Source organism: Amblyomma mixtum, chromosome 4 (assembly GCF_055824585.1).
Source record: "Amblyomma mixtum isolate Tamu chromosome 4, ASM5582458v1, whole genome shotgun sequence".
NCBI classification, from domain to species: Eukaryota; Metazoa; Arthropoda; class Arachnida; order Ixodida; family Ixodidae; genus Amblyomma; species Amblyomma mixtum.
In genome coordinates this window covers 111,395,588-111,419,970 of record NC_143015.1, presented here as the reverse complement: position 1 = coordinate 111,419,970, position 24,383 = coordinate 111,395,588, and the positions used below count along the sequence as shown (strand labels likewise).

General features: G+C 53.2%; 2 protein-coding genes across 15 annotated transcripts in view; both read right to left on the bottom strand.

Annotated features, from left to right (window-relative positions):
- LOC149347888 (uncharacterized) overlaps positions 1-11,440 on the bottom strand; it is a 356,391-nt gene extending 344,951 nt beyond the window's left edge. The window contains exons 1-2 of one of the 2 annotated variants that reach the window (XM_089587674.1): positions 11,284-11,440; positions 10,197-10,293 (exon numbers count right to left, since the gene is read on the bottom strand). The gene's annotated coding sequence lies outside the window, so the exon portion shown is untranslated. The remainder of the gene's footprint in view (positions 1-10,196; positions 10,294-11,283) is intronic. The other variant, XM_089587676.1, reaches the window with a different exon arrangement.
- LOC149347887 (uncharacterized) overlaps positions 1-24,383 on the bottom strand; it is a 129,863-nt gene that overhangs the window by 66,436 nt on the left and 39,044 nt on the right. For 9 of the 13 annotated variants that reach the window (XR_016292693.1, XR_016292694.1, XM_089587688.1 and 6 more), the window contains one exon: positions 21,281-21,372. Coding sequence is in view for 10 of the 13 variants with exons in the window: in XM_089587688.1 (XP_089443814.1) it covers positions 21,281-21,372 (92 nt within the window). In the remaining 3 variants the exon portion in view is untranslated. Of the gene's footprint in view, positions 1-12,251; positions 12,375-14,521; positions 14,694-14,845; positions 14,928-16,813; positions 16,929-21,280; positions 21,373-24,383 lie in introns of those variants that run through there. The other 4 variants (XR_016292695.1, XM_089587697.1, XM_089587696.1 and 1 more) reach the window with 4 other exon arrangements.

Genomic DNA, 24,383 nt, shown 5'->3' with positions numbered 1-24,383 from the left:
GCCAGAGTTATGGGGGTCGGGCTGTTTCTTCTGCCGCTGCTGTAGGGCAAACAACTTCTTGTTTTGACACTCACGATGTTTGTTGGCTGCAGTGGAGGCCGCTTCCATGGCAAAGGCGTCCACCCGCGGGAAGAGCTCAGGCATCCTGTGTTCTAGTTGGCGGCGCGCGAAGAACCGGTCCAGCTCCTTTTTGCGGAGAACGGAATGGCACTCGTGTATCCGCGCACTTAATAACTGTTGCTCCGTTTTGGACACCAGCCGTAGGCCTTCTGCGGTGGTTACAGGGCGCTTTAGGCGAAGGCTCACGGGTATCACATCCTTTTCCTTGCAGGTCTTGTTGAAGTTTAGATGTGTCCGGAAGACAGCAATACTCTTGGTGATGTTGACGTATCGCTTCACTAGCTGCATGGTCTCGATGCCGAAGTCTTGGCGTATAGACTCAAAAGAAAACATTCGACAGAAGTCTGTCTGGTTGGGAAATTTAATGTTAGGAGAAGGTAAGTGACGCCAACCAAGTAAATACAGGAAAAACACGACGTTTCGGGACCGGCTCGGCCCCTTCTTCACGGTGTGACTACGGGCGAGCGCAGCTTGGCTTTTTAAGCCCCTGTGTGGAGGACCTGCGGGTCAATGGCCGCAGCCCATGGACGTAGGATGAGGGGAGAGTCCCCAGGGAACGATTAACATTCTCTCGTGTTTGCTGTATGTGCCACGACTCGAGTAGAAGCCTCCTGCGTGGGTTAGCTTCCGTTTCCAATACAATGGTGCTGTCGAAGTCAATTGGGTGGTCACACCCTTCACAGTGTTCGGCCACGGCGCTGCGTTGACGATTCATGTGACGGACGTCCGCTTTGTGTTGGTTCATCCTTTCCGCGAAGTTCTTCGTTTCCCCTATGTACGACGCCGGGCAGACGGAACACGGAATTTTGTACACGACGCCCTGGGCCTTTTCTCTGGGCTGCCGGTTTTTTGGGCGGGGGAGAAGGCGACCGATAGTGCTGGTCGGTTTGTGCGTTGTCAGCACCCCTTCTTTTCCGAGAATGCGACCGAGCGTCTCGCTCACGCCTCTCACGTAGGGGATGCAAACACGTTTCCGCTTCTGGCATGCGTCTGAGGAAATAATAGACCGGATTTTGTTTTGCCTTTCTTGCTTCCTGATAATGCGCCGGATGAATGAGCTTGGGTAGCCGTTCTTTTGGAGGTCAGAAATGACTCGGTTCTTCTCCTTCCTTTTATCTTCACTTGAGGAACATATGGAGTCGGCTCTCTTCAGTAATGACGTCACGACAGATGCTTTGTGCGGGATGGGATGGTTCGAATCGAAATGTAGGTACCGTCCTGTGTGGGTTGGCTTCCTGTGCACCGAGGACTGCAGGCCTTTGTCGTGCCTTGTGAGTAGGACATCCAGAAAAGGCAGGCTGCCCTGCTGTTCATGTTCAACAGTAAATTGTATGGCCGGTTCAACTGAATTTAGATGACTCTGGAGGTTTTCTATCTCTGAGGTTTTCACCACACAAAAGCAGTCGTCTACATAACGGAGGAATAACTTTGGCTTGGGATTAAAGGAGGAGAGGGCCCGGCTTTCGACGTCTTCCATGGTTAGGTTAGCCACTGTGACTGAAATTGATGCCCCCATAGCAGTTCCGGTTGTTTGCTTGAAAAATTCTCCGTTGTAGGTGAAAAAGGTACTGCGCAGACAGAGGTCGAGAAGGCGACATACCTCATCGACGTTGAGTGGAGTTCTCTCGTGCAGCGTTTGGTCGTTTTCGAGTGCGCGGCGAGCGACGGACACAGCAAGGGGAACCGGTACGCAGGTAAATAGCGACACCACGTCAAATGAGACTAGGCTTTCGTCTTCCTCCACGGTAAGGTTCGAGACAAGTTGGACGAAATGCCGCGAATTCTGTACATGCGTGGGTGTTCTGCCGGCGAGCGGCGCCAGTACCTTGTGCAGGTAGTCAGAGAGACGTCGCAGAGGAGACAGGGTGAAGTCTACAATTGGCCGAAGGGGGACGCCAGGTTTGTGAGTTTTAGGTAGCCCGTAAAAACCTGGAGCTGAGCCGTTTCTGGAGATGAGGCGGAGGTAAAGCCATTTGAAATCAGGATGCCGCTTGAACATCTCTGCCAGGGTTTTGTTGAGTGTTGCCTGAGTGTTTGAAGTCGGATCCTTGCGAACCTTCTCATACGCCCCACTGCTCAAAAGGGCTGACGCCTTCTCCTCGTAGTCGCGTCGGTCCATCACCACTGTAGAGTTGCCCTTGTCTGCCGGGAGTATGACGATGTCGGTGTCGTCCCTGAGACCGCGTAGGGCTTTTCGTTCCAGTTGAGACAGATTGCTCGGAAATTTGGGGGGTACCTTGGCGATGACACCAATCGCTTTCAGGCGGACCTCTTCCCTGACGTGCGGCTCCAGGTGCTGGACCGCATCTTCAACAGCCGCGACTAGTTTTGGGAGGGCGGGACCAGATGATATGTTGAATCCATGTCCTTTTGCGAGAACAGAGGATTCGGGCGGTGTTAAGCGACGGGAGGAGAGGTTCTTTACAAAGCCAGAGTTATGGGGGTCGGGCTGTTTCTTCTGCCGCTGCTGTAGGGCAAACAACTTCTTGTTTTGACACTCACGATGTTTGTTGGCTGCAGTGGAGGCCGCTTCCATGGCAAAGGCGTCCACCCGCGGGAAGAGCTCAGGCATCCTGTGTTCTAGTTGGCGGCGCGCGAAGAACCGGTCCAGCTCCTTTTTGCGGAGAACGGAATGGCACTCGTGTATCCGCGCACTTAATAACTGTTGCTCCGTTTTGGACACCAGCCGTAGGCCTTCTGCGGTGGTTACAGGGCGCTTTAGGCGAAGGCTCACGGGTATCACATCCTTTTCCTTGCAGGTCTTGTTGAAGTTTAGATGTGTCCGGAAGACAGCAATACTCTTGGTGATGTTGACGTATCGCTTCACTAGCTGCATGGTCTCGATGCCGAAGTCTTGGCGTATAGACTCAAAAGAAAACATTCGACAGAAGTCTGTCTGGTTGGGAAATTTAATGTTAGGAGAAGGTAAGTGACGCCAACCAAGTAAATACAGGAAAAACACGACGTTTCGGGACCGGCTCGGCCCCTTCTTCACGGTGTGACTACGGGCGAGCGCAGCTTGGCTTTTTAAGCCCCTGTGTGGAGGACCTGCGGGTCAATGGCCGCAGCCCATGGACGTAGGATGAGGGGAGAGTCCCCAGGGAACGATTAACATTCTCTCGTGTTTGCTGTATGTGCCACGACTCGAGTAGAAGCCTCCTGCGTGGGTTAGCTTCCGTTTCCAATACAATGGTGCTGTCGAAGTCAATTGGGTGGTCACACCCTTCACAGTGTTCGGCCACGGCGCTGCGTTGACGATTCATGTGACGGACGTCCGCTTTGTGTTGGTTCATCCTTTCCGCGAAGTTCTTCGTTTCCCCTATGTACGACGCCGGGCAGACGGAACACGGAATTTTGTACACGACGCCCTGGGCCTTTTCTCTGGGCTGCCGGTTTTTTGGGCGGGGGAGAAGGCGACCGATAGTGCTGGTCGGTTTGTGCGTTGTCAGCACCCCTTCTTTTCCGAGAATGCGACCGAGCGTCTCGCTCACGCCTCTCACGTAGGGGATGCAAACACGTTTCCGCTTCTGGCATGCGTCTGAGGAAATAATAGACCGGATTTTGTTTTGCCTTTCTTGCTTCCTGATAATGCGCCGGATGAATGAGCTTGGGTAGCCGTTCTTTTGGAGGTCAGAAATGACTCGGTTCTTCTCCTTCCTTTTATCTTCACTTGAGGAACATATGGAGTCGGCTCTCTTCAGTAATGACGTCACGACAGATGCTTTGTGCGGGATGGGATGGTTCGAATCGAAATGTAGGTACCGTCCTGTGTGGGTTGGCTTCCTGTGCACCGAGGACTGCAGGCCTTTGTCGTGCCTTGTGAGTAGGACATCCAGAAAAGGCAGGCTGCCCTGCTGTTCATGTTCAACAGTAAATTGTATGGCCGGTTCAACTGAATTTAGATGACTCTGGAGGTTTTCTATCTCTGAGGTTTTCACCACACAAAAGCAGTCGTCTACATAACGGAGGAATAACTTTGGCTTGGGATTAAAGGAGGAGAGGGCCCGGCTTTCGACGTCTTCCATGGTTAGGTTAGCCACTGTGACTGAAATTGATGCCCCCATAGCAGTTCCGGTTGTTTGCTTGAAAAATTCTCCGTTGTAGGTGAAAAAGGTACTGCGCAGACAGAGGTCGAGAAGGCGACATACCTCATCGACGTTGAGTGGAGTTCTCTCGTGCAGCGTTTGGTCGTTTTCGAGTGCGCGGCGAGCGACGGACACAGCAAGGGGAACCGGTACGCAGGTAAATAGCGACACCACGTCAAATGAGACTAGGCTTTCGTCTTCCTCCACGGTAAGGTTCGAGACAAGTTGGACGAAATGCCGCGAATTCTGTACATGCGTGGGTGTTCTGCCGGCGAGCGGCGCCAGTACCTTGTGCAGGTAGTCAGAGAGACGTCGCAGAGGAGACAGGGTGAAGTCTACAATTGGCCGAAGGGGGACGCCAGGTTTGTGAGTTTTAGGTAGCCCGTAAAAACCTGGAGCTGAGCCGTTTCTGGAGATGAGGCGGAGGTAAAGCCATTTGAAATCAGGATGCCGCTTGAACATCTCTGCCAGGGTTTTGTTGAGTGTTGCCTGAGTGTTTGAAGTCGGATCCTTGCGAACCTTCTCATACGCCCCACTGCTCAAAAGGGCTGACGCCTTCTCCTCGTAGTCGCGTCGGTCCATCACCACTGTAGAGTTGCCCTTGTCTGCCGGGAGTATGACGATGTCGGTGTCGTCCCTGAGACCGCGTAGGGCTTTTCGTTCCAGTTGAGACAGATTGCTCGGAAATTTGGGGGGTACCTTGGCGATGACACCAATCGCTTTCAGGCGGACCTCTTCCCTGACGTGCGGCTCCAGGTGCTGGACCGCATCTTCAACAGCCGCGACTAGTTTTGGGAGGGCGGGACCAGATGATATGTTGAATCCATGTCCTTTTGCGAGAACAGAGGATTCGGGCGGTGTTAAGCGACGGGAGGAGAGGTTCTTTACAAAGCCAGAGTTATGGGGGTCGGGCTGTTTCTTCTGCCGCTGCTGTAGGGCAAACAACTTCTTGTTTTGACACTCACGATGTTTGTTGGCTGCAGTGGAGGCCGCTTCCATGGCAAAGGCGTCCACCCGCGGGAAGAGCTCAGGCATCCTGTGTTCTAGTTGGCGGCGCGCGAAGAACCGGTCCAGCTCCTTTTTGCGGAGAACGGAATGGCACTCGTGTATCCGCGCACTTAATAACTGTTGCTCCGTTTTGGACACCAGCCGTAGGCCTTCTGCGGTGGTTACAGGGCGCTTTAGGCGAAGGCTCACGGGTATCACATCCTTTTCCTTGCAGGTCTTGTTGAAGTTTAGATGTGTCCGGAAGACAGCAATACTCTTGGTGATGTTGACGTATCGCTTCACTAGCTGCATGGTCTCGATGCCGAAGTCTTGGCGTATAGACTCAAAAGAAAACATTCGACAGAAGTCTGTCTGGTTGGGAAATTTAATGTTAGGAGAAGGTAAGTGACGCCAACCAAGTAAATACAGGAAAAACACGACGTTTCGGGACCGGCTCGGCCCCTTCTTCACGGTGTGACTACGGGCGAGCGCAGCTTGGCTTTTTAAGCCCCTGTGTGGAGGACCTGCGGGTCAATGGCCGCAGCCCATGGACGTAGGATGAGGGGAGAGTCCCCAGGGAACGATTAACATTCTCTCGTGTTTGCTGTATGTGCCACGACTCGAGTAGAAGCCTCCTGCGTGGGTTAGCTTCCGTTTCCAATACAATGGTGCTGTCGAAGTCAATTGGGTGGTCACACCCTTCACAGTGTTCGGCCACGGCGCTGCGTTGACGATTCATGTGACGGACGTCCGCTTTGTGTTGGTTCATCCTTTCCGCGAAGTTCTTCGTTTCCCCTATGTACGACGCCGGGCAGACGGAACACGGAATTTTGTACACGACGCCCTGGGCCTTTTCTCTGGGCTGCCGGTTTTTTGGGCGGGGGAGAAGGCGACCGATAGTGCTGGTCGGTTTGTGCGTTGTCAGCACCCCTTCTTTTCCGAGAATGCGACCGAGCGTCTCGCTCACGCCTCTCACGTAGGGGATGCAAACACGTTTCCGCTTCTGGCATGCGTCTGAGGAAATAATAGACCGGATTTTGTTTTGCCTTTCTTGCTTCCTGATAATGCGCCGGATGAATGAGCTTGGGTAGCCGTTCTTTTGGAGGTCAGAAATGACTCGGTTCTTCTCCTTCCTTTTATCTTCACTTGAGGAACATATGGAGTCGGCTCTCTTCAGTAATGACGTCACGACAGATGCTTTGTGCGGGATGGGATGGTTCGAATCGAAATGTAGGTACCGTCCTGTGTGGGTTGGCTTCCTGTGCACCGAGGACTGCAGGCCTTTGTCGTGCCTTGTGAGTAGGACATCCAGAAAAGGCAGGCTGCCCTGCTGTTCATGTTCAACAGTAAATTGTATGGCCGGTTCAACTGAATTTAGATGACTCTGGAGGTTTTCTATCTCTGAGGTTTTCACCACACAAAAGCAGTCGTCTACATAACGGAGGAATAACTTTGGCTTGGGATTAAAGGAGGAGAGGGCCCGGCTTTCGACGTCTTCCATGGTTAGGTTAGCCACTGTGACTGAAATTGATGCCCCCATAGCAGTTCCGGTTGTTTGCTTGAAAAATTCTCCGTTGTAGGTGAAAAAGGCGGGTGGACGCCTTTGCCATGGAAGCGGCCTCCACTGCAGCCAACAAACATCGTGAGTGTCAAAACAAGAAGTTGTTTGCCCTACAGCAGCGGCAGAAGAAACAGCCCGACCCCCATAACTCTGGCTTTGTAAAGAACCTCTCCTCCCGTCGCTTAACACCGCCCGAATCCTCTGTTCTCGCAAAAGGACATGGATTCAACATATCATCTGGTCCCGCCCTCCCAAAACTAGTCGCGGCTGTTGAAGATGCGGTCCAGCACCTGGAGCCGCACGTCAGGGAAGAGGTCCGCCTGAAAGCGATTGGTGTCATCGCCAAGGTACCCCCCAAATTTCCGAGCAATCTGTCTCAACTGGAACGAAAAGCCCTACGCGGTCTCAGGGACGACACCGACATCGTCATACTCCCGGCAGACAAGGGCAACTCTACAGTGGTGATGGACCGACGCGACTACGAGGAGAAGGCGTCAGCCCTTTTGAGCAGTGGGGCGTATGAGAAGGTTCGCAAGGATCCGACTTCAAACACTCAGGCAACACTCAACAAAACCCTGGCAGAGATGTTCAAGCGGCATCCTGATTTCAAATGGCTTTACCTCCGCCTCATCTCCAGAAACGGCTCAGCTCCAGGTTTTTACGGGCTACCTAAAACTCACAAACCTGGCGTCCCCCTTCGGCCAATTGTAGACTTCACCCTGTCTCCTCTGCGACGTCTCTCTGACTACCTGCACAAGGTACTGGCGCCGCTCGCCGGCAGAACACCCACGCATGTACAGAATTCGCGGCATTTCGTCCAACTTGTCTCGAACCTTACCGTGGAGGAAGACGAAAGCCTAGTCTCATTTGACGTGGTGTCGCTATTTACCTGCGTACCGGTTCCCCTTGCTGTGTCCGTCGCTCGCCGCGCACTCGAAAACGACCAAACGCTGCACGAGAGAACTCCACTCAACGTCGATGAGGTATGTCGCCTTCTCGACCTCTGTCTGCGCAGTACCTTTTTCACCTACAACGGAGAATTTTTCAAGCAAACAACCGGAACTGCTATGGGGGCATCAATTTCAGTCACAGTGGCTAACCTAACCATGGAAGACGTCGAAAGCCGGGCCCTCTCCTCCTTTAATCCCAAGCCAAAGTTATTCCTCCGTTATGTAGACGACTGCTTTTGTGTGGTGAAAACCTCAGAGATAGAAAACCTCCAGAGTCATCTAAATTCAGTTGAACCGGCCATACAATTTACTGTTGAACATGAACAGCAGGGCAGCCTGCCTTTTCTGGATGTCCTACTCACAAGGCACGACAAAGGCCTGCAGTCCTCGGTGCACAGGAAGCCAACCCACACAGGACGGTACCTACATTTCGATTCGAACCATCCCATCCCGCACAAAGCATCTGTCGTGACGTCATTACTGAAGAGAGCCGACTCCATATGTTCCTCAAGTGAAGATAAAAGGAAGGAGAAGAACCGAGTCATTTCTGACCTCCAAAAGAACGGCTACCCAAGCTCATTCATCCGGCGCATTATCAGGAAGCAAGAAAGGCAAAACAAAATCCGGTCTATTATTTCCTCAGACGCATGCCAGAAGCGGAAACGTGTTTGCATCCCCTACGTGAGAGGCGTGAGCGAGACGCTCGGTCGCATTCTCGGAAAAGAAGGGGTGCTGACAACGCACAAACCGACCAGCACTATCGGTCGCCTTCTCCCCCGCCCAAAAAACCGGCAGCCCAGAGAAAAGGCCCAGGGCGTCGTGTACAAAATTCCGTGTTCCGTCTGCCCGGCGTCGTACATAGGGGAAACGAAGAACTTCGCGGAAAGGATGAACCAACACAAAGCGGACGTCCGTCACATGAATCGTCAACGCAGCGCCGTGGCCGAACACTGTGAAGGGTGTGACCACCCAATTGACTTCGACAGCACCATTGTATTGGAAACGGAAGCTAACCCACGCAGGAGGCTTCTACTCGAGTCGTGGCACATACAGCAAACACGAGAGAATGTTAATCGTTCCCTGGGGACTCTCCCCTCATCCTACGTCCATGGGCTGCGGCCATTGACCCGCAGGTCCTCCACACAGGGGCTTAAAAAGCCAAGCTGCGCTCGCCCGTAGTCACACCGTGAAGAAGGGGCCGAGCCGGTCCCGAAACGTCGTGTTTTTCCTGTATTTACTTGGTTGGCGTCACTTACCTTCTCCTAACATTAAATTTCCCAACCAGACAGACTTCTGTCGAATGTTTTCTTTTGAATCTCTGAAGCGGTCATTAAATCCAGTGCAAAAAACATCCATCCGATAACTGATCTCAGATGCCCAAAACGTTTTACATACAGTCGAACCAGTTATATCGATCTCGAAAGGGGTCACGAAGTAGTTCGATATATTGATAATTCCATGTGTAGAAATGGCAATATATAAACTTATGTGTAGTTCAGAAGCAAGCGTATATATTGCACCCACGTTAGTGAGGCGCTTCTTGCAGCGACGTGCTGCCTGTCACTTGCTGGCAGCGAACTGTTGCTCGCTAGGCGTTGGTAAGCCTGACCTGCTTCGCATGGAAGCCGCAGCGGACAGTGCTTTCTAACTAGCCACTGCATATCACAAAATGTGTAACCCGATTACCAGTACACTATATATAGAATACCCTAGCCGTTCAATGCAAGCATTAATTATGTTGTACTATTTAGAAAAATCGGATTTCGCAAAAGTAATAAGAATGGACCAAAAACGTCAAGAATTCAGGCACGGCGCACATTCACGCTCCCAGAATTTCATTACCATTGAAAACAAAAAAAAGGAACAGCACATTGATGCCCAATTATTTCCACTGTCATTCGAAGCAACTTCCGCAAAGAAAATCCGCTATGGTGTCTTGTATTAAAAACATTTCACTTCAAGACAAAAAAAAATATTACGGGGGTATGTGCAAATGAGCGAGCATTTATACTTCAGCGACAAGAATAAATGATTTACGGGGGTTTAATGCCCAAAAGAGACTCAGGCTATAAGGGGCGCCGTAGTGAGGGGCTCCGGTTGCCGAAACACTGCCACCATTCAGGAAGACAAGCGTGGACGAGACAAAAACCACTGGTGGAACTAGGACGCCTCATTCGGAAGCGTCTTCCGAAATCTTCCTTGAAAGCAGTCAGCGCGGTGAGCAAAAATCTTTTTTTAGCCAATGTCGCTCAAGCAGGAGATTGAAGATAACGTAATACCGAATATTTCTTCTGCGTATGCCAAATCTTACAGCGTCCAGATAGTGTGAGGCAGTTTCCCGATAACACAAGAAACACAGCTGTCTGTACCAACGAGCGAGTATTCCACACGCGTCCGCACATATCCCGAGCAGCTATAGGCATCCGGTCACTTACAGTGGATGAATAAACGGCCTGACTGCGTGCTCCGCTGCAGAGAGAGATTAGAACTCACACGTGCGTTCCAGCAGAAGACTCCGCCGGACGCCACCTGTCCTACCACCAGGCAGAAGGCCGGGAGGCACCACATCCAGAAGAAAGCCACTCCAGCTCTGGAAAAAGTCACCAAAATAACTAACTTTTTGTGCATCGTATACGAACCCATGTATTCGGCTAGAGATAAATCACTGCCATTTGATTCAAACGGCCTACAGTTTCCCCAACACGTATTCCTCTGTGTCGATAGCGGTGCAGTTCGTACCTCTTGGAACAAGAAGGAAATGCAGACAGACGGACAGACGTGCGTTAAATACATCAGTTCTAATACACCCAAGATTCCAGTAGCCATTGCAAAACTGCAGCCGCCCGCTACAGAGGGCTACAAAATGTAACTTCGTAGACACCCTACTCCATCCGCCTGTAGGGTATTCGGTTTTGGTTTATTGGGGTTTAACGTCCCGAAGCAACTCAGGCTATGAGGGACGCCGTAGTGAAAAGCTCCGGAAATTTCGACCACCTGGGGTCTTTAACGTGCACTGACATCGCAGAGAACACGAGCCTCTAGAATTTCTCCATCGAAATTCGGCCGCCGCACCCGGGATCGAACCCGCGCCTTTCCGGTCAGCAGCCGAGCGCCGTAACCACTGAGCCACCGCGGCGAGGCTGTAGGATAATTCTTCGAGGCGGTTATTCCAACGACTTCCGGTTTTCATAGCGGTTCTTGAATCGAGGCTACAAACGCGCAATGGTTTCGCTTTCGTAATAAGGGAGTAATTACGCATTGACGTCCACCAAAGCGCAGCCATACGGCTACAAAGGAAAGCTATACAGCTTTCTCAGGAACATCGCAGATCGCAGTTAAGACAAATTCGTCCCGGTCCGGTGTTCGAACCCGGGACCACCGCTTCACCGGAACAGTCGCTCTATCAATTGAGCTAACTGGGACGGCAAGCCTATGGTAGGGCTACAGCTATCTGATCAATTACTCGAAGTGGGAACAGTGTTAACCAAATGTTTTAGGGGAATCCCCCAAGGTGGAGTAGAAACCAAAGGTTTCGCTTTCGTTTCAGGTCAAACGTTATAGCCCCGCGTTCCCGACCTACCTCCGTTCGGGCAGCTGCTGTCAGGACGTCCGCGTACTGCAGCTTCGCGCCGAAAGACGCGATCGGGCGCGACGCCGTCCGCCAGCAGCACGCGGTGGCACGCCCCTCTCCGCCCGCGTCATGTTCCGGAGATTGTAGCAGTGGGGCGCCGCAAGCCGACCTGCATCATCGCGTAGCAAGAAAGATATATCCTATACATAAGGGACTTGTATCGACCAAACACATCCAAACAGCGGTAGTCTCCATAGTAGCCTCGAAAACAATGCATCGGAGAATGAAAGAGAAACTAACTACACTGCGGCGATCCTCACTGGAGCAATAAGAAAGCAAAACGTCCACGTACTATATCGATGTCCGCGGCTATTCTTACGTCGTCCATGTACCATATCGAAGTCCACAGCTATTTTGACGTCCAAGTGTAATTTCCGTGTCTAATTATTAACAAGTCATGAACCGAATGTTTCCTGCAGCAAGATCTCATCACGCTATCTACCACTAACTTCTGCGCATTTATCTTTATTGCTCATGCAGGGAAGGATCTGGTACTCTTCTTTGTCGCCGCCAGCTAAAGCTAATCTAATGCTAATCGAATGCTTTCAAATTAAGCATGCAGCACACCTACGAGTGTGTCACCGAGGAATTTCAGAATAACAAGGCATCCGCCCGAAAGGAAAATATGCATTGATGGAATGAATGCAAAGATGATGGAATGAATGACAACCATACTTTCTTTGCAAATGTCACGCCTTTTTTTGCTATCTGTCTTACTCGCGCCAAGTGCCTTCAGCGTACTGGTCAAGTTTACCATAATTCTTAGCAGGTAAGCTGGCGGAAAGCAAATCAGTACCACCGCTCCGCCTCAGCGCGTGGGCGTTTTAAGCATCCAGATTTTTGCAAACAGTTGTGACTACCATTGAAAGGATTGAACACCCAACCTTGAGCCGCGGCCACTGGCAGTTTCGTTCTCTCTCAATGATCACTCCCCGTGTAGTGCAACGAAGGATGTGGGAGCACCGCCTCTTCCTCGCCGCTGTCCACGCGACGATGGTATTTTACACGACCCGACCCGGTGAGGTGTCACGCCGGCCAGCCTGCACAAGGCGAATCTTAATGTGCGCCTCCCCCCTTTCCCTGCATTATATTAACCCTGTCGAAAAAGTCACAATACCCCTCCAACAACATGCACAACTGCGGCTGCTCTTCGCTGCATGGGATCAGGCGCACAGCTGCCTCATCGAAATAGTAGGTATTTCCAACTTTTTTCTTTGCCACGGCTGCTTGCAGTGAAGGGTCCGGTACCCATCTTTGAAGCCGCTCGCTCTGATAGACAAAGATAAAAACACAGTCACAAAGCCGGCGCGAGTTTTGTCCAGGCTATAAAAGCTGCCGAGCAAGAAAGTCCTGGCAATATTTTTCGAAGCAATACACGCGTTTTTTTTACTTTTCACTGCCTTCCTCCACACGCATTGCCGAACACTTGAATTTAAGTTTCGGTCACTGGCGTGCCTTCCCGAAGGCACTTTCAGCAGTCAAGATGCAGTCGCGCTATACAAAACACGAAATTCATCAACATGTTGAAGGGCCAGGCCTTGCTTCCTGGGCCGAAGAAAACTCTCGCCCTATATTTGGTTTCCAACACACAGGTAGATAGATGCTCTCACAAGACTCTTGGTCTCGACTCGCGCTAACAAATTCGCAACTTCTGCGGCAGTGAACGATATGCCCAACTGCAGCGTCAGAATAGTATGAGTACTTAATGCTGAGTAACCCGAGCCTTTGCGCGAATTTTACGTTGATGATCTGAGAACAATACGGTAATGGTCCCTTTTCTAGACAGTGCCTACGTATCTGACCGTAGGTGTGGCATATTTGTCAGAATGGGGGTATGTTTTATCTCACAAAAGAGTAGTGACCACACACTAACACACACATTCCCTTTCGCCAGCGACCAGCTCAGCAGCAGCGTAGAGGGTATCCAGCGACATGCTTCGCCGGTGACAATGTTTTCATTTGAGAGCACAGGCGCCAGGTGTGCTGCCAGCGCTTGTACTCGGCCGAGTGGACGCCAACTGCACATCTATCCACCTGTGCAGCTGTGACGGCTGCAAGAGACGCGGTGGTCGTCTTCCAAATTCTGGCTGTATTCGCAGGTTCCGTTTTCCTGGACACCGCTGGTTAAACGTTCCGTACGACGATTTCTACCATTCCGAATGGGCTCTTTATATGACTCGTTTCCAAAACCATAGGAACCATACGGAGTCTATAATGACTATAAGCCACGACAATAATACCGAAAGCGTTCTCTCAAGCAAGCAAGATGCGGTGGCGTGCTATCGCCTGATGAAGGTAATAGATGCGGATACGGACACCTTACTCCCTTTTTACAGCCATATAGGTGCATTCGTGTAAAGAGTGCCGTGTTGATACGTGAACAGGGCACAGTTAAGAGAGCAGCGAGGCACTGCAATAGCAAGGAGAAGAACACAAGCGCCCACTCTCTCCTGTGGGCGCTTGTGTCCACAGTGGGCGCTTGTGGGCGCTTCTGCCCGCCATTGATGGCATGGGCATCACCCGTGAGGAGGGTTGACACATAACACTTACACGGCACAGAGACAACCACGAGACGGCACAGTAACATACATCGAGCCACCTTTTCAGGAGGCTGTTCGAAACAGGGTACGTCCCCGAAGGGAATAGCAGGGTCTATGGAGCCTCTCCCAGGACTGCACCCCCTGAACAAACCGGTCGCCAGGTCGGGGGGAGTCTGTACCCATATACGGTGGGTATCCGACGGTGGGCTTCGAACCTGCCACCTCCCGCAGCCGAGGCGGACGACCAAACCACTGTGGGTGACGTCCGTCGACGTCAGCCACAGCTGCGCACCCGGCTATGTAGCCGTGCCAGAGGAAGCTGCACTGTGAACGTCACTTAAAAGCAGGCGTCCCACTGGTGTTTCTGCCACTTTGTTTAACGCGCTCTACAACAATTACGGCATCGAAGTGTACAGGTACGGACAAATAAAAACTGATCATGCTACTGGTTTCTAATCTTTTCCATTCGTTACCTAATTGGAATTGTCAACTATGGTATGAGCATGCTTATAGTGGATGCTAATGTGCGCTTTGTCTAGGACAAGCAATGTCTGTTTTTTACGCGGAAGGAGTGAAGAACAGAATATCGAGCTCTGTTCACTCAAGTCCGCACATATAAATGCCAGTAACGTGCTCCTCCACCTCACCTGTCCCCGTTGTCAGGACGTTGCACGGGGGACGTGCGTCGGCGTCGAGCAAAACCCATGTGACGGAAGCATTGAGGGTGCACACAATGGTCCCGCAGCCTAGTCCTTCCCAAGTGTGGGCTTCTCAGGCGAGGGCGATGCCTGAGCCTGACGGCAGACCGAAGCAGAGTCCCTGCAGTTTTCCAAACAACGCCGATTTGTCCTCATGCTGACGTCTGTGTCCCTGAATCTATATGAGTAGCCCTGGTGCGATGTCTCTCTGCAGAGTATTCGCAATACGGCGTTCCACGGTACTTGGGAAGTGTATCGAAGACAGATACCAACCTTCCTTGGCTGCCGGAGTTCACATCTGGGAAGTCCTCACCGACTCCGGCAAGCTTCCACATCCAAAGCGTCGACGGCAACCCTGTGAAAGCAAAGTTAGCCTCATGTTAAACAAGGGTTTATTTTGGGTTTATGGGGTTTTAACGTCCCAAAGCGATATGAGAGACGCCGTAGGGGAGGGCTCCGGAAATTTCGACCATCTGGGGTTCTTTAACGTGCACTGACATCGCACAGTACACGGGCCTCTAGAATTTCTCCCCCAAAGAAATTCTAGCCGCCGCGGCCGGCATCGAACCCGCGTCTTTTGGGTCAGCAGCCGAGCACCATAACCGCTGAGCCACCGCGACGGCCCTGGTGTTAAACAAGAAGATGCAACAGCAACAGCGGCTTCGGTCCCAGCTAGTCGCGAACAGCGAATGAAACGAAAGGGCGGCCTTTCACGATACTCCCAGTCCCCGGCACCGCGTCTACTACGGCGTGAGTGCAAACAACCCATAGCCAGGTAAAAAATGGCTGAGGCTTAACTTGGTTAAGCCTGGAGAATGCGAAGCATCATCTTGTCGCGTAATTTGGAGGCGCACAACCACAGCGACGGCGCGAGGTGGGCCCCCGTTTCTCCACTGCCGTGACGTCATCGTGTCACGTGGTGTGGCATCATCGTGTCACGTGATTTGAAGGCGCACAACCACAGCGACGGCGCGAGGTGGGCCCCCGTTTCTCCACTGTCGTGACGTCATCGTGTCACGTGGTGTGACGTCATGTATCACGTGATTTGGAGGCGCATAACCACGGTGAAGGGCTGAAGTGGTAGCTAAAGTAGTATGCTTCGCATAAAAAAAGAAAACAGGCGATATAGGTCACACATTAAGGAAATGACTGCTCGCCTGGTTATAGGTTGCTTACACTGACGCCGTAGTAGCCTACATGCCAGAGACCGGAAGCATCGTGAAAGGTCGCGCGTTCCTTTAATTCGCTATTAGCCACAAGCTCGGACTTGAACAATCCAAGCAACGCGTGACGTACAAACATGGGTTGCTTGCCGTATGTCACATGCTAGCGAAGTGCCACGCTGGTAGACGTTCCGTTGCGAAACAGTATTGACAGGTGCAAACGTGGAACGTTACGAGGGCAGCGCACTTACATTTACTAATCGATGAGCAGGTGTATACACGTTCCCTTACTCCCCCCTCACTAGAATGATGAACGGCAGTTTCATTTCTCCTCTCTCTGAACAGGAAGGTGTAAAAAGGGAGTAAAATTCTCCTCTAGTGTTCACCCTTTAAAAAAGGAAGTTTGCTAGAGCACACCTTACTCCTTGATACTCCCTTATAGGTGTATCCGTGTTTAGTGTGCAGGGTTGATACGTGAACAGGGCGTTATTAAGAAAGTTGTGGGGCAAGGCAATTGCAGGAAGCACAGCACGAGAACCCACTCTCTCCTGTATGCGCAATCTTTTTTTTTCGTGGGCTACCTCCAGGAAACATCAGCGCTTGTCACCATGATATCCGCCGATAGCCGTGCCAGAGGAAGCTCCCCTGTTGTTACAAGATGTCTGTCAGAACTCCGGGTTCTCTGAGAGTTTTACAAGAACTTTGTCATTCATTGTTAACGTTTGGCAACGGCAGTGAAAGTGGTTCCTGTTGACCTCATTATCGTTGCATCAGCTTTCACGACTGATACACCGGTGTTTCTGCTGTTTTACCCGCTCTGCAACACATATGACATCGAACCGTACAGGTGCGGACAAAAGCAAACGGAGCATGCTAATGGGTCCTAATACTTTTCACGCGTTACCTGGTTTTAATTGGCAATTATGGTATGTGCATGCTGGTAGTGCATGCTAATGCACTTTCTCTAGGACATTGTTTTTTTTTGTTTATTACGCGGAAGGAGTGAAGAGCGGTATATCCAGCTTTGTTTACTCATGTCCGCCCCTGTACGTGCTAGCAACGTGCTCCTTCACCTCACCTGACCCTGTTGTCAGGACGTGGCACCGGGGCATGGACCTGCAACACCCACGGGACGAAAGCATTGCTGATGCTCACGGTGGCTCCGTGGCCTAGACCTTCCCAACGATCGGCTTCTGCGGCGAGGGATGCATGAGTCTGACGGGAGACCGGAGCAGGCGCGCTGCAGTTTCACACGAAATAAACAATCAGCGATGACCACGACAATTGCAAGTAACTGCACTGCTCCGTATTGTTAATTCAGAGCTAATGTAACGCGTTTCCGCAGTTTGCTCGTATATAGCACAAGTAGAGCGCGTATACACCAGAGCTTGTTTCCTGCACAGATGTTCGGTCACTTTCTTGGTATTTTATTTTACTCTGCAGCGTCAGCCATGAACACCCCTCCCTCCCTCCGCCGTGCCCCGGGAGCTCGTGGCAGTCCTGTGAAAAAACTGAGACCACAGCGGCGACCCGCATTGGAGGAATGCGAAAGCCTCCTCGACACTCCTTCTCCCTTGGCCTTGTTCCTTTTTGGTGTCATTTTGACGTCTGCGGCTCGTTTGACGTCTTCTCGCTATATCGATGTACAAATGGGTTTTTTCGGCTTTAAGCAAGTAACTAATTACTCCAGGTTGACCAAATTTCTCCTATAGCGAGATTTTTTATCCTTTATCTGATGCAATCACTTTTTTTTCCTTATCTCTTTAAAGGACGACAGCAACGTGCGGACAAAATTGTTTTGCGGACACTTCTTGGTGACGTGTAAACAGTCATATAATGCTCTCGCATTAATAATGACGTCACCAGATAGCGAAGTCGCAAGAGTGTGCCTTCATCTGGAGGGCCGCCATCCTCCCTCTTTCTCTCGAGGCCATCTCCCCCTTTCTTTTTTAATCGCTGTTGCCTCCGCTCGTCAGAGTTACCTAGCGCGATGCTCGGGGGCGTCGCCGAATGAGGACGCTTCTGGGTTCGTCGCATAACCGCATGACTCGAGGAGCCAGAGGGGGTCACTGAAAGCGGTGTATCGCCGCTGCGTTACCTTGCCGCTGCTGGACCCCATCGAAGATACATGGATCCACTGCTGACATATGGCGTATTATGTGGACTTAAGCGCCGCGAAAGACTCCGCACAGTGGAAGATTGCCGGTTAATGGGGAGATTCAGAATACGGGGACCCTATCACTTAGGGAGATAGGGGAATAACGGGACGCCAGTGCGCATGCGTAGGACAGTAACCCGAAGGGAATTATTGTTCTGCGCAGGAGCACTGGCACCCCGCTATTTCCCTGTCGCCCTAACCGATACGATCCCTGTATTCTAAAACAGGCCAATTTCGGCTCGTTCTTTTAACAGCCACTGACGATGCACAGCACGCGCGAATTTTCTGCATCCCGCCTGATTCTAAATGAGGCTACCATCCGTGGCAGGGTTTGGATCCTGCAGAAAGCTCATGTTCATTCAGCAGACTGATGCGAGAGCCGGCTGGACTACCGCGTCGAGGCGAAGGCATTCTGTAGGGCCGCCTAAATGCTTCCTGGATCTCATCTCTTGTGTGCGGGCGCTAAACACGAAGAAACGCGTTTCGAAGGTGGTGCCAAAAGCTCGGAAGTAGCGGGCAGTAGAGTTCGCATAACTGAAGACAACCAGAAAGCCAGGAAGGTGTCGCTGAGGTAAACGCCTAGTCCACAGCGGTTACTTCGGCACACACACGCAGATTAATCATCCCCCTGTTTATCGACAAAAATTGCTTACGAGCGCGCAGTATAGCTCTGGACTGGCTTTCCGGCCGGCCGCCCAACAGACGCGACGAAGGTATTCCAGGCGACCGTGCTACCAATTGCGCTGGTGGCGCTGAGAAATAAAGACTACAATTAGAAAGCGTCTATCATGTTGCTGTAGGAGAGAAGATTGATGTTAAAAAGAACGACATCAGCAATGAGACGTGCCCCACCAGTCTTTTGGGGGGCGACAATTTATGAACGAAGCAGCAGATAGATGCCCCTCAAAGAACGCACTTCAGCCAGTGGGGTCGACTAATTTTCATGACTCCGCAGTTAATCTGATTAACCACTATTATTCTCCACTCATAGGCCACCCCCTCCCATTTTAGGCTACGAGGTATTAAGTGATCACTCCAGGGGAAGAACCGGTCGACGCTGATGCCTAGATGGGGCTTTCTTCTTGATTGAGTTGTATTCCGCTATAGTGGTCTGCATCAGACGAGGCCGGTGAAGCTGCTGGTCAGCTTGGTTCATGGGGGCTTAACGTTCCGAAGCGATTCAGGTTATGAGGGACGGCGCAGTGAAGCGCTCCGGAAATTTCGACTCCCTGGGGTTCTTTAACGTGCACTCACATTGCACAGTACACGGGCCTCTAGAATTTCGCATCCGTCGAAATTCGGCCGGCACTGCCGAGATCGAGCCCGCGCCTTTCGGGCCAGCAGACGAGCGCCATAACCACTGAGCACTCGCGGCGTCTGGGAAATGCCTCTTAATCAACCATTACAGGGGTAACTGACAATTATCTATTAAAGGAGTAATTGTCAATCATCCCTTTTAAGAACATTAATAGAATGTATGAGTGAATAATTATGCAATCATTATGATTGAATAATTTGGTTTGGTTTGGTTTTTTGGGGATTAACGTCCCGAAGCAACTCAGGCTATGAGGGACGCTGTAGTGGAGGGCTCCGGAAATTTCGATCACCTGGGGTTCTTTAACGTGCACTGATATCGCAGATTGAATAATTAAGTCAACAAAAAAACTGACTGAATGGCGGATGAAATAATTTGTTGATTTACTCCAATACTCAAAATTAATCGGACGAACTGCATTGTACAAAACACCAAAATCACGGACATCGAAGCTCAAAGCTTCGCTATCTGGGCCGAAGAAAATTATCGCTCTATATTTGGCTTCGAACACAAAAGGTAGATGCTGTCGCCGAAATCTCGCTCTTGGATCGCGCTAACGAATTGGCAAGCTCTGCGGCAGTGAATTATATGCGCAGCTGCAGGGGCTAAATAGTTTGAGCAGCTAATGCTGAGCAATGCGAGCCTTTCCGCGAATATGATGCCGATGCTGCGAGAACAATACGGTATTGGTCCCCGTTCTTGACACTGCCTACGTATCTGACCGTAGGTATTGCATGCTTGTCAGAATGAGGGTATGTTGTATGCAGACGTATTTAATGGCTCTATTCATTCCTCCGTAAGTCGTAACACCTGAAGTGTCGCCTGGGGATTTGTTAGGATATATGTATTGCGCGACAACTACCACTGTGTGACGCAACCTTCATTCATACTGCTCACTTTGTCATCGAGCCGTTTCGTTAGCCAAAGAATACCCGCACAACTTTTTTTCCTGGCACATAAGTTATCTCACAAAACGGGAGTGACCACACACTAACACACACACTACATTTCGCCAGAGATGAGCTAAGCAGAAGCGTATGGCATCCAGTGCCATGCTTCTCCGGTGACAATGGTTTCGTTTGCGAGCACATGCGCCAGGTGTGCTGCCAGCGCTTGCACTGGGCCGGGTAGACGCCGACTGCACATCTATCCACCTTTCCAGCTGTGGCGGCTGCAAGAGACGCGATGGTCGTCTTCCAATTTCCGGCTGTATGCGCAGGTTTCGTTTTCTGGTATCCCACAGTGCACTCTTGAGGTCGTCTGCTAACAAAAGTCGCCTGTTCTTTTCGCAGTGCCCCACTGGGAGCAACGAGCGGGAACAGAGCACGTGCCTGGCGCGCGGGTGTATGGCGTACACTAGTAGGCGTGGCTAAACCTCTTCCTCGTCGCGCGGTTTCCGTTTCGGTCGTGTGCAGCCCCAAAATTTCTTGCGCTGCACCGGCGGCGAGTACAGGATTTTCGAAAATATAAAAAGTGATCAGTACATTACTTGCGATGAGCCACAGGCCACTCAACAAATAAGAAGGCCAACCGAAATAGTTGAAAATGAACTATTCATTATTAGACAACCATCCTGCTAGTTGGTTGGTTTATGCTTTATGTGGGCTTAACGTCCCAAACGAACTCAGGCCATGAGGGATGCCGTATAGTGAAGGGCTCCGGAAATTTAGACCACCTGGGGCTCCTTAACGTGCACTGACCTCTTACCATGCCGCTAGTTAGCACGTGTTAGCCCTATTCTGGTGGCGTTCATCGCTGATAATGGTACGGCGAAACACAAGTGCTCCTGTAACTCAAAAAGAATTTTTTTAAGAATGACTGACAGCAGGAATGGAAACATCACGCATATGATGGGGGCGGTTTGCAGAAATTACGTCTCACACCAACTCTCATACCGACGAAGCCGCTCTAAGTCGCTGGCACTCGTGTTTTCAAAACGACGCCGAATTCTTGTGACGGCTGTGTCGCCGTATCCATGAGTAGCACCAGTAAAAATTCTCTGAGAGTATGCAAAGTATTCCTAATAGGGCGTTCGACGATACGTGGGATGTGTATCCAAGACAGATACCAACCTTCTTTGGCTGCCGGAGTTAAAGTCTGGAAAGTCCTCGTCCCTGCTCGGCTGTATGACTCCGGCCAGCTTCCACATCCAAAGCGCGTACAGCTGTCCTGTGAGAATGAAGTTAACCTCAGGTTAATCAAGAAGATGCAAAAACACTAGTGGTAAAAGTACGAGCTAGTGGCGATCAGCGAATTAAACGAACTCGCGGCCGCTCACGATGCTCCCAGTCTCCTGCACCGCGTCTACTACGGCGTCAGGGCAAACTACCTATAGCCAGGTAAAAAAAACAGGCCATAGGTCACAGATTTAGTCAGAAAATGACCCCTCGCCTGCCTATTGGTTGCTTGCACAGACGCTGTAGTAGCCGAAGTGCCGGAAACCATGAGCTTCGTGAAAGGCAACGCGTTCGTTCCATTAAATAATCGCCACTAGCTCGGATTGAACGATGCACGCGACGCGTGGTGTACGAAAATGGGGTGCTTGACGTAAGTCATGCAAGCCGCATGTGCCATGCTGGTAGACGTTCCGTTGCGAAACAGTATTGAGAGATGTAAACGTGAAACGTAACGAGGGCAGCGCACTCACATTTACGATTCGGTGCGCCGGTCTATGCAGGTTCCCTTATTCCATTTCGGCAGAAAGGTTGACTGCAATTTCATTTCTCCACTATCCAAACAGAAAGGAGTAAAAAGGGGGCAGAGTTGTACTCTAGTGGACGCCCGTTAGGAAATTCAGGGGGCACTTTGCTTAAAGTGTGTAGAAGCGAAAGCGTTTTCCGCGCCCCTTTGACTGCCTATGTGCCACTGGGGACGTCACGAGTGGAAGACGTCACATATATTGACTAATCACTAAGCAATTACAGATTACTAATTAATGGTTAATACTCATTAATCGCTAATTAATGACGCTTAAGCTTCGCCTTTAGGAGTAGAACCCGACAGCGAGTTGTAGTGCTGCCACGGGAACGACCCCGAACGCCACCACCAGTTCAGCGCGACGCCTTGCCGGTTGGAAACACCTCTGAACACAACACTTCTATTGCGTAAGCAATACTGCGCCAGGACTGTGGCTGCCTGCCTGCCTGGCTGCCTGCGGCTGCCTGGCCTGGCCTGGCCTGGCCCGGCCCCGGCCCGGCCCGGCCGGGCCCGGCCCGGGCCAGGCCGGGGCCCGGCCCGGGCCAGGCCGGGGCCCGGCCCGGGCCAGGCCGGGGCCCGGCCCGGGCCAGGCCGGGGCCGGCTGGCTGGCTGGCTGGCTGGCTGGCTGGCTGGCTGGCTGGCTGGCTGGCTGGCTGGCTGGCTGGCTGGCTGGCTGGCTGGCTGGCTGGCTGGCTGGCTGGCTGGCTGGCTGGCTGGCTGGCTGGCTGGCTGGCTGGCTGGCTGGCTGGCTGGCTGGCTGGCTGGCTGGCTGGCTGGCTGGCTGGCTGGCTGGCTGGCTGGCTGGCTGGCTGGCTGGCTGGCTGGCTGGCTGGCTGGCTGGCTGGCTGGCTGGCTGGCTGGCTGGCTGGCTGGCTGGCTGGCTGGCTGGCTGGCTGGCTGGCTGGCTGGCTGGCTGGCTGGCTGGCTGGCTGGCTGGCTGGCTGGCTGGCTGGCTGGCTGGCTGGCTGGCTGGCTGGCTGGCTGGCTGGCTGGCTGGCTGGCTGGCTGGCTGGCTGGCTGGCTGGCTGGCTGGCTGGCTGGCTGGCTGGCTGGCTGGCTGGCTGGCTGGCTGGCTGGCTGGCTGGCTGGCTGGCTGGCTGGCTGGCTGGCTGGCTGGCTGGCTGGCTGGCTGGCTGGCTGGCTGGCTGGCTGGCTGGCTGGCTGGCTGGCTGGCTGGCTGGCTGGCTGGCTGGCTGGCTGGCTGGCTGGCTGGCTGGCTGGCTGGCTGGCTGGCTGGCTGGCTGGCTGGCTGGCTGGCTGGCTGGCTGGCTGGCTGGCTGGCTGGCTGGCTGGCTGGCTGGCTGGCTGGCTGGCTGGCTGGCTGGCTGGCTGGCTGGCTGGCTGGCTGGCTGGCTGGCTGGCTGGCTGGCTGGCTGGCTGGCTGGCTGGCTGGCTGGCTGGCTGGCTGGCTGGCTGGCTGGCTGGCTGGCTGGCTGGCTGGCTGGCTGGCTGGCTGGCTGGCTGGCTGGCTGGCTGGCTGGCTGGCTGGCTGGCTGGCTGGCTGGCTGGCTGGCTGGCTGGCTGGCTGGCTGGCTGGCTGGCTGGCTGGCTGGCTGGCTGGCTGGCTGGCTGGCTGGCTGGCTGGCTGGCTGGCTGGCTGGCTGGCTGGCTGGCTGGCTGGCTGGCTGGCTGGCTGGCTGGCTGGCTGGCTGGCTGGCTGGCTGGCTGGCTGGCTGGCTGGCTGGCTGGCTGGCTGGCTGGCTGGCTGGCTGGCTGGCTGGCTGGCTGGCTGGCTGGCTGGCTGGCTGGCTGGCTGGCTGGCTGGCTGGCTGGCTGGCTGGCTGGCTGGCTGGCTGGCTGGCTGGCTGGCTGGCTGGCTGGCTGGCTGGCTGGCTGGCTGGCTGGCTGGCTGGCTGGCTGGCTGGCTGGCTGGCTGGCTGGCTGGCTGGCTGGCTGGCTGGCTGGCTGGCTGGCTGGCTGGCTGGCTGGCTGGCTGGCTGGCTGGCTGGCTGGCTGGCTGGCTGGCTGGCTGGCTGGCTGGCTGGCTGGCTGGCTGGCTGGCTGGCTGGCTGGCTGGCTGGCTGGCTGGCTGGCTGGCTGGCTGGCTGGCTGGCTGGCTGGCTGGCTGGCTGGCTGGCTGGCTGGCTGGCTGGCTGGCTGGCTGGCTGGCTGGCTGGCTGGCTGGCTGGCTGGCTGGCTGGCTGGCTGGCTGGCTGGCTGGCTGGCTGGCTGGCTGGCTGGCTGGCTGGCTGGCTGGCTGGCTGGCTGGCTGGCTGGCTGGCTGGCTGGCTGGCTGGCTGGCTGGCTGGCTGGCTGGCTGGCTGGCTGGCTGGCTGGCTGGCTGGCTGGCTGGCTGGCTGGCTGGCTGGCTGGCTGGCTGGCTGGCTGGCTGGCTGGCTGGCTGGCTGGCTGGCTGGCTGGCTGGCTGGCTGGCTGGCTGGCTGGCTGGCTGGCTGGCTGGCTGGCTGGCTGGCTGGCTGGCTGGCTGGCTGGCTGGCTGGCTGGCTGGCTGGCTGGCTGGCTGGCTGGCTGGCTGGC